At 32.5% G+C, this 9,743-nt stretch overlaps 1 protein-coding gene and 1 pseudogene across 3 annotated transcripts; both read right to left on the reverse strand.

Moving 5' to 3' along the window:
- Positions 1-15: 15 nt before the first annotated feature.
- Positions 16-1,794, reverse strand: LOC129297688 (TPR repeat-containing thioredoxin TDX-like; annotated as a pseudogene).
- Positions 1,795-5,002: 3,208 nt separating this feature from the next.
- On the reverse strand, positions 5,003-9,015 carry LOC129297689 (protein TIFY 6B-like). 3 transcript variants are annotated; one of them, XM_054936039.1, is made up of 7 exons: positions 8,708-9,015; positions 7,013-7,170; positions 6,351-6,586; positions 6,153-6,243; positions 5,740-6,058; positions 5,573-5,633; positions 5,003-5,295 (listed from the first exon to the last, which is right to left on the reverse strand). In XM_054936039.1, exons 1-7 carry the CDS (start codon positions 8,790-8,792, stop codon positions 5,175-5,177), a joined length of 1,071 nt encoding a protein of 356 aa, XP_054792014.1. In that variant the 5' UTR covers positions 8,793-9,015; the 3' UTR covers positions 5,003-5,174. The 3 variants fall into 3 exon arrangements, with proteins under 3 accessions (XP_054792014.1, XP_054792013.1, XP_054792015.1); XM_054936038.1 differs by having other exon boundaries at positions 5,740-6,064; positions 8,708-9,012; XM_054936040.1 differs by lacking the exon at positions 8,708-9,015 and adding an exon at positions 7,433-7,769 and having other exon boundaries at positions 5,740-6,064.
- Between the last annotated feature and the right edge of the window lie 728 nt (positions 9,016-9,743).

The following is a 9,743-nucleotide window of genomic DNA, read 5'->3' on the forward strand; positions in this document are numbered from 1 at the left end:
TTTTTTTTGGGCTACCTCTCATCTCCCATGGGCAGGGCAGGGAAGGTGGCTTACTTTTTAAGTTGCATTCCAATTTCTCATCGTAATCTAACTTTGAAGCCACATGAAGATCACTAGCTGCTGCCTCCCCATAATCCCACATGGCCCTTGCCATTCCCCGTATTTTGTATCCTTAGCTGAGTCAGGATTAATCTGGAAACAAATAATGCAAATTTGAGAAATTGAGTCTACTCATCATGTCATGTAGGATGAGTTACAAAGCTAGACTCATCAAAATTTCAGTAGCAGCAAATAAAGCAAAACTTCCATGCTTTCATGCAAAAGTTATGGCATGGCAAGAAACCAAGAACAAAACCTGCAAAGCAGTATCAGCATCACGAATTGCAGCATTTGGTTTTTCATCTTGATAAAGACACTAGCTGAAAGCAAGAAAATGAAGTTTCTGAATTACAAGAATGGTGTGGATGGCAGTAAGAGAAATCACATTTACTGAGAGATTTACGATTCTGGAAGGTGAATTAGTAGAGCACCTCTAGTAGCATAAAGTATTGCTGAATGGGGATTCAAGATAATGGCTTCTGTTAGTTGATCCACTGCATCATCCAACTTCCCTGAAAAATATAGACAATCAAATTGATAGAGGGAAAGGATCTCTAAGAAACAAAGAAGGAAAGATCCCAGAAAAGAACGGTTATCAAGGAAAATTTAAACCATGCCTTCTGAAATAGAATCGATGGCCTTGGACTTTTGCAACTTGTGCAGCATCCCGCTGATCTTCTGTTACCTCAGCAGAAGAATCTCCATCTGCCAAACCAGTTAGAATTGTTAGAATTATTTTTTCAGGAGTGGGCTTCATGCCATGGGAACCACCCTCCGTCAACATACTCTCAAAAGAAAATATGGATAGAAAGGCTAAAGATTATAAGACACAATGTTGGAAATCCACTAATTTCCTGCCAATCCAATACCTTCTGAGGAGGGTCATTATCAGGTTCAATAACACCAGTATCGTCCAATTCGATATCAGATTCTACAATTTCATCTTCATCTTCTCTAGATAAATCAGCTCTTTTAGCATCAGAGTGCTCTGACATGTCTTCAACTTTCTCCTGCATGAGTTTTGTATAAGCAGAAAAGACAGGACTGAAAATGCCAGAACTCTACTTTACAAAAGAAACTTTCACCCGATTTTAAAATGCAACAAAATTAGTACAAAGCCGCCATTTTGGGATACGATCGGAACTAAGGAACTCAGTCATTCTTATTCCATATATGCATCCCAATGCTCACAATAGTTACCACCCAAATTCTATAAGTAGATAAATTTTGAAATTTCAAATGAACATGAGCAAAGGAGCATAAGAGAAACGAGTAGAAATTGATTAAAGAATGGAGGGCTCACCGTTTTTGGTTCTGGAGGTAGCCGAGCACTTAAGCTGCAAGCACAAGTAACACAAATGTTTCAGAGAAAGAAATCATAAGCCAACATGAAAATTGTAGAGCAAATCTACCTACAGGCACTTTAAGGTACCTGAGAAGATAAGACTTGAAGAATGAAAGAGATGGATGTGAAGAAGTGAAGGATTTGACTTGCATCCATCGATAAATTTCTAACTCTGCGACTTTCGCATCATCCATCGATATTCGATTGACAATTTTCTGTCTCTATCCAAGATCGGACCACCACTGCTTTACTGCTTCGCACACCGAAAGCACATGAAGCAGGTAGTAGAATTCAGGGTATGTATCCGGAATGCGGTAGAGCTAAGCAGCATGGCACCTGATCGACCTCAACGAATAATTGCAGAGTGATGTCTTTTCTTTGGATTTGGGTGGTAATTTTGTAAGAATTTAGAAAATAGAGTTCATCCAAATAAAACAAAATTTTAAAATAGATTTTTTAATCATTATAGTATACATTTAATTATTAATTTATATATTTTATTTTAATTTTTTAATTTATAAAATATTTTTTTAATTTTTTAATTATAAAGTATTTTTTAATTTTTTAATCTTAACATTGTTAGTTTTATTTAATAAATTTTTAAATATTAACAAAACATTATCAATGTTAATATATTAAATTTATTTTTTTAAAATAATAATAATTAATATAAAAAAATAATCATTTAAATTTAATGATATTATAGTTAAAAGATTAAAATATTTTTATAAAATTAAAAAATAAAAAAAAATTTATATGAAGTTATAGAATTAAAAATATACTTTAGCATTCCTCAAAAAAATTCTTATGAAAAGCTTCTAAAATTAAATAAATAAAAAATAATAAAATAAATGCTTTAAATGGATTTTTTTTGTGATTATTAAAATGGGCTCTGTTTTGGCTAAAAAAAAATCCATTTGAATTTCTAAAATTAAATCTGGTTCAACAATATAAATTTTATTAAATTTAAAATAAAAATATTTATAAAATTGTATAATTATTATTAAAGTACACATTTAATCTTTTAATTTTATATAATATTTTATTCTAATCTCTTAATTTTATAAAATGTCTTCAATCATATAACCCTAACATTGTTGCTTTCATCAACAAAAAATTTGCTATAATTAACTTTCAAATGTTGAAAAAAAAATTTAAATATTGACACATGAAGTTTAATTTTTTAAAATAATATAATTGTTATTTGAAATTAACGATATTAGGGTTATAAAACTGAAAAAAAAAAATATTTTATAAAATTAAAGGACTAAACTGAAATCTTATATAAAACTAGAGGACCAAAATACACTTTAGTTTTTATTTACTTCCTCCATTAAAAAATGTAAGGTATTTTTAACTGAATCTCATCTAATAAAGTAGTTATTTATTTTTTAAACTAACATATCCTTTCATATTCACTCTTATTTAATGGGATATTTTATCCTAAAATAATTATAAAGTGGTTCATTCAATAGAGATACTTTAAAAAAATAATGATTATACCTTAAAAAATTAAAAATACTTTATATTTTTAATATTCAACCCATCAAAAAATATTTTACATTTTTTAAGGGGGGAGTATTTATAAGTCATATGCTGTGGCTTATTTTAAACAATATGTTCTAATGCAATATAAATTTTATAAAAATAGATAGCATTATTTATAAACTAAAAAATACAACTCATCGTATGTCAAGTGAAGAAAATAAGTCTTTCGAGTAAGAGTTAAGTACTTCACAAATACTTAATATGCTTGGATTTAAATATATTAATAATAATATTATTAACAACATTACCAAGGCTTAAATACTTAACATTATATATACAATATATTTTTATTCAATCAAATTATGACAAGTAAATTTTAGCATATTAATAATAAGAATTTGTTATAAACTAAATATTCTATAAAATATTCACTTGAATTCGTTTAACTGAAAATAAACACACTAAGTATATATTAAAAAAAAAAGTGTTTAAATTCTCCCCTTCCTTTAATCCATGGCCATCCCACTGAAGAATACAATTCAGTGAAACCAGAAAGAATCAATAACTTTATATGATGCAGAATCAAATTCTCTTTTATTTTGCTTTTTCCAATTTGTGGGACACAGGCTATTCCATTAGAATTCCAAATTATATAGTGCTCGTTTGAATTTCAGTTAGGTATAATAGATTATAAAAATAATTGATAAAGTAATAAATTTTAATTATAATTGATTATGTTATAACGCAATGTGTTTGGATATTATTTTTTTAAAATTAATTTTAACAAAATTGAAGATGTTTGAATAATTTAATCAAAATTAATTTTTAGCTATATAAATTACTATATAATTTAATTTTTAAATACCAAATATTAATTTTTTAAAGATACAAAGTTTAAATTTTATTAAGAAAAAAAGAGAAAAGAAGAAAGTTTGGTTTTATTTTTATTAAATTATGTGCTTCTTTTATAATTTTTTTTTGGGCTTGTCTTTATAATTTTTTCCAACATTTTTGACAAGCTTTTCCAACTCGATTCTCAACTTTTAAAATAATAAATTTTTGGCATAAAAATTTATACTCCAAAAGTGGGTGTTTGGATAATTTTGTGGAGAATCAATTTTTTGGACCAAACATCGATTATTTTTGCTACCCAAACAGACAGACACTCCACTTGCACATTTTCACTTTCAATGATAACTAAACATTCAGATGTTTCACTTTGTCAAGAGAGTCTGGGGTGAATATTTCATGAACTATAAACATTAAATTTGAATGTTTAAGATTTTTTAAATTAAATAAAAAATATTAACATTTTATGCTGTTCGAATTTGATATGCATTATCATCAAAGGGGTATATGGGGCAAAAGATTTTTAGTGTTTATTAGAGGGGTAGCATGGCAAAATAAAAATTAGTCACATGTTTTAACTCTTTCATTAATGCCTAACCCCAAAATTTCAAATGCAAAAGTAGCTAGAAACAATGTTCACCAGATGTATTTTGGATGGCTTTCTGAGGGCGACAGAGTGGGAGGCAAAACGAAAGAAGAGACAATCAGAGAAAGAAGAAGGGGTCCACTGGATACAAATTGATGTTGGGGTGGGGGAGGAAACGTTGAAAATGAAGGGAAGCACCAATGATTCCATTGTTTATTTTTTCATTAGTTGCCGCATAAATTTGGGATGTTGCTGATATGGATGCCACATAAGCCACAATTAACAGAGTTAATGACAAGTAAGCAATGTCTAGTCTAAATCATTAACGATAAGGATCAAAGTTCTAAATGGACGGCACTTGAAAAGCTGAGTTATAAGAAGCTAAACTTAAAAAGACTGAATGATAAAAATTAAAAGTTGAAGGATGAAAAATAACTAATTTCCCTAATTTTCATCTTCCTCGTTAATCAATTTTTCTGAATGTGACTTTCATGACACAATGGATTTAGGCACAACTTTGGTAAGAAATCCAATAACTACGGTTAATGAATCTGAAGACAATTCATTATTGTACTGCTGGAGGGGAAAAATTGATTATACAGCATGATGAAGCATCAAAAATCATGAAAGTCGCATTTAAGTATAAGTGCTTTAAATAAATTAATCATATAAGATCTGTGAACAAAGAAAATATTAAATATAAAAAAAAAACTAGGACAAAAATGCTAAGGACTTTACCCATTAAAAACTAAAATAATTGCAAAATTACATGATACATAAACTTTATGTGCTCTTCTTGAGAGCTAGCTAGTTCATGGCAGGTAAGGAGCAGGAACCAGAAGTGATGGAGAAACCAATACTATCTGTTCCTGGAGTGCCACATTCTGGTGATTTCTTGTTCATAGAGTATGGTGATGTGCTTGTCACCCTGAGCAATGCAAAAGCATATCAGGAATCAGTAAAATTTTCAGACACATACTTCATCATGAAACAAGAATAACAGCCTATGTTAAACATAAAGACACGTGAACCTACTAAATAGTGTACCTGAAATATTTATATATCTATTGGTCCAAAAAAAGCATATTTCTATATCTCTTTCTAATTGATTTAATCTATATATATATAGATGGTAGATCAAATCTACCTCAAAATCTCCCTTCATTTATACCAATGTTTGAACTGGGAAGAATAGAAGCAATTACCTTTCCTTGCGCTTCTCTAAGAATCGAGCCAAGGATGCTTTGCGTGCCTGAGGCAAGTCCACTGAAAATACATAGAAACTTTGTTATCTATCACAATATCTAACTTAAGCTAGAAGTAGAAAATAAAAATAATGTAGTGTGCACACAGCCCAGAGTGCTGGTCATACCAGGTGAACCCATTTTTGTCGACGCAGATTTTGCAGAGCCTGCTACACTAGGAGACTCCAAATGGCTACTTGGGGCAGCAGAAGATGATGCTACTGGTCTCACTATTGCAGGTTCATTGGTGCTAGGAGATCCTCCCCCAGGCTGAGGACTAGCATGGAAGGTCATGGGAATTGGACTTGGTAAAGCCGAATGGTAGGATTGGCTTACGATAAACCTATCATCTTGTGCTGGCTTGGAGTTTGGTGTTTGCACTGGAGCTGTTGACACTGGCTTTGTATGATTTGGAGTACTCCCATTTCCAGCCAATAACATTATAGCCTGGGCCTTTTACAATCAGAATAAATAATCTAAAAACAGATTCGATCCAAAATTTAAACAAAGATGATGAAAAGTTCAGACAAGATATATATACCTTCTCAGGAGATATGTTTTCATAAACACACACTGAACCAGCATAGAAAATTGTCAACTGAGTAGGTTTGCCAGAGGTTTTGGATGAGTTCCTGCCAAAAAATAAAAATAAAAAAACTCAAATTTCAGCTCTATCACTTACTCTACAATGCCCTACTATGTCATTATGAAGCTTCAAAAATTTTAAACATGTTATTACCTTAAGTCAGTGGTGCCAACAACGGAACCATTAGCTGGAAGAACAGGTACAGGGGCAATCAAAGGGACAGTGGTACTAACAGTAGATTGGAGAACAGGACTCCTCTGATTTGATTGGTTGGAGACTGAAAATGTTCTGGCTTCTTGAGGGTAGCCTGAAATATTATCAACTTGTTGCATTGGATAAACTGTCATTCCACGCTCATTTCCTACTTGTTTTCCCATGCTTAAACTTTTCTGCAAAATTACAAGACGAGTGGAGGGAAGATCAGTTACAGAACTAGAATACAAAGAGCAAACGTAGTATCAATTGCAAAACATAAAGGGTATATTCGGATTAAGGAGAGAGGAGAAGGGAAGGGAAGGGAAGGGAAGGGAAGGAAAATTTTGACTGCTAAATTGAACCTACCTTCCCTTGTCTTCCATTCTCCTCAAAACAAAAAACCACAACTCACACTTTTCAAACTTCAGCAATCAATAAGCATCAGGGAATTACAGAAGCATAGAAACTTCTCACAACTAGTAGAAGATGGAAAACTTGTCAAGAAAACGCAGGACTGGAATTTTCTATTTCGAGGTAAATTTTGCGCAGGGAACATTTGCAGAAAAAGAAGGTACTGTTATGAGATTTGATGCATTAATATGTTAGAAGCTCAAACGAACCTGGATCCCACCCAAGAATGGTTTCAGGTTAGAGTCAAAAGTATCCGCTGATGACGTGGTCTTTCTTGTCCTGTCTTCCTGACAAGTCTTGAAGGACAACAATTGAGGAACAGCAGAAACCTTGTTAGAAAATGACCACTGCATTCCTGAACCTGTTACTGTTGCAATAATTGGAGGTGAAAACAGTTTAGAACACCAGAATACCGCTCATAAATATAGTAATGAAGCAGAAAGAAAAGAAAAAGAGATGATTTTGTGGATGATAATGATAAGAAAACGCATAGATACCTTTAAGAACCAATTTGGGGAGAAACAAACAGTAGAGATTCCTTCTAAACTAAAACAATTTTATTAAGGATAGAAGTTCTCAATGCGATAGTGAAATTAAAGAGTATATATAACAAGGGGCCAACTAATAACCTGGAGACTCGGAAAAACTACATCGACGAGTACCAAACACATGAATCCCAGAAAAGAAGTAGAAGATCTGAAAGCAATTTATGTGTCAAAATCCTGAGTCCTTGTAATACTTCACATATTATATTTTCTCACATGTGACCAAGTACAGTACTTTATCGTTAACTTATGTCGGCAGAACCAAGCCAGGTATTAAAAAAAAAATGAAAATTTAGGAACCCATAATAAGAAAAGGAGTTAACTCTCTGGATGGGCATTTATTAAATGATAGTCCAAATGTAACACATAACATAGTAGTATTAAATGCTCTTGTACTTTACGAGCTTTCAATATTTTATACTGTCACCATTTGTTTATTTTATATCCTTGTTTCTTACTCTAGGTACCTTATATAATTGTTATTTGTACGCACTTCATTCAAAGATTACTTTATTTCCAAAAGGCCACTCAACGCGGCTGAATAATTTATAAATAACTCTTCATGCCCATGTTAACCTTGAATTAAAAATTGAACAGGTAACAATTAAAATATAATTATTATACGCATCGAGGTTGTCCTCGTCATTTAAAAATAAAACCGATGGAGTCAAAATTCCAGTGGAAGCAGGAAAAAGAAGTAGCACATTTTACTATGAAAAGGTAGAATAATAGCACCAGACAACTAGGACCACGTTTTTTCTCTAGTAGGCAAATGCACCAACCATTCAAGAATCGCCTATATTGGTTACTTATTCCGGTCAGAACAAAAGCTAGATAAAAATAAAAGAGTTTAATTTCCACGAACTGACATCAGGTACAGAGTTCAATACTACAGGGAATTCTCAGCCATACACCAGAACTTCATCTCAGTGAAGGGAAAATCTATGTAATATTGCTTAGCTTGTTTATGTAATACTATATATCTGTTTCACTTTATTCAGTTTCTCGGAATTGATTTGCGCATTATTTATTTCCTTCTTTTTCTCGTTTGTTTCCCGGAAAAGTATACGGCCTCGGTAAAAAGAGAAGGCTGGGAAAAGACCTAAAAACCTCAGTTGAAGAGGTCCCCTTGCATGCATAGATTCAATTAATGAAAACATAGAAAAAGGGAAAACAAAACAGAATCTCACAACCCAAAGCTAGCAAGTTTCCATTTTTTTTCCCTCCTTGTTAAAGAATTAGTTGTGAAAGCGAAAACTGAGGTTCAGAAGAAGTAAAAGAACGAAACCGTTACAAGAAAAGAAAAGACTAACCATTTCAGAAGCAGAAAATCAAAAAACAGAAGCAGAGAACCACTACCTGCGTCTATAGCTATATCAGCAGCATCCTCTTTCTTAGTCGCGGAACCAATCATTGTACTCAAACCCAGAAAATCCCGTTCCATGTGGGAAAAGAAGATTCAGAGACGGAAAGAGAATTCAAACGTGTAGTCGAGGAAAGAAGGAGAGTGAGTGGAGAGGAAAGGGCTGGTTTGATTGGGCAAGTGGGAGAGAAGAGAAGGGAAAGGAAGGAGGAGGAAACAGCAAAGGGATATATCAATATGAAATAAAACGAAGAGGAATGAATAAATAAATAATGAAAAAGAGAGAGAGAGAGAGAGAGAGAGAGAGAGAGAGAGAGAAGCTCGTGGGCTCGTGGCGTTGTTTTTTCGCGCGGCGATGTGAGGAATGAGTCGATACCGTTGGATTTATAAAAGACGTGATGATATTTCGTGAAGAGGGTGGTGAGCGTGTTTTCGAGTGAGGCTTTGCTGGTCGGTGACCACGTGCGGCAGCCAATCTCCATTCGCAGGGATTGGTGGGCATTTTTCACGTATATATCGCTTGAATATAACTGCATTATTATATTGTGTGTGTGAGTGAGTCTAATGCAAAATCCCAACAATAGCACTTGCCGTTCCATTTGACACGTGGTACGGCCACATTAAACAGTCTGCTTTATCGGGGAATACATTTTCCAAGTACTCACTCCTCACCCTGGTAAAAACCGAGTCAATTTATTTGATTGAATTAATAAATTATTAAATTTATAATTTAATTAATTTAATAAAATATTTTTTTATAATTGATTTGATCATGATTTAGTTATTGTAACACCCTCAAATTTACAAACTGATTTTTCGCAAATCATTAATTCAATAAATTATTTTTTTCATTGAACCCTAATCGTACCCTTATCATGGTAGAAAAATTTCTACCATGGTACATCAAAGACAATATACCACAGGTCTTAAAATATCTCAAAAAAAATAATTAGAACCATGAGGGACAGACAGGATCCTCATGGCATGATATTTAAATCAGGTCATGAATCAAGAGGGACAGATATAATCCTC

The sequence above is a fragment of the Prosopis cineraria genome, unplaced genomic scaffold (assembly GCF_029017545.1).
Source record: "Prosopis cineraria cultivar Desert tree isolate PC_DT_omini unplaced genomic scaffold, ASM2901754v1 PC590, whole genome shotgun sequence".
NCBI classification, from domain to species: domain Eukaryota; kingdom Viridiplantae; phylum Streptophyta; class Magnoliopsida; order Fabales; family Fabaceae; genus Prosopis; species Prosopis cineraria.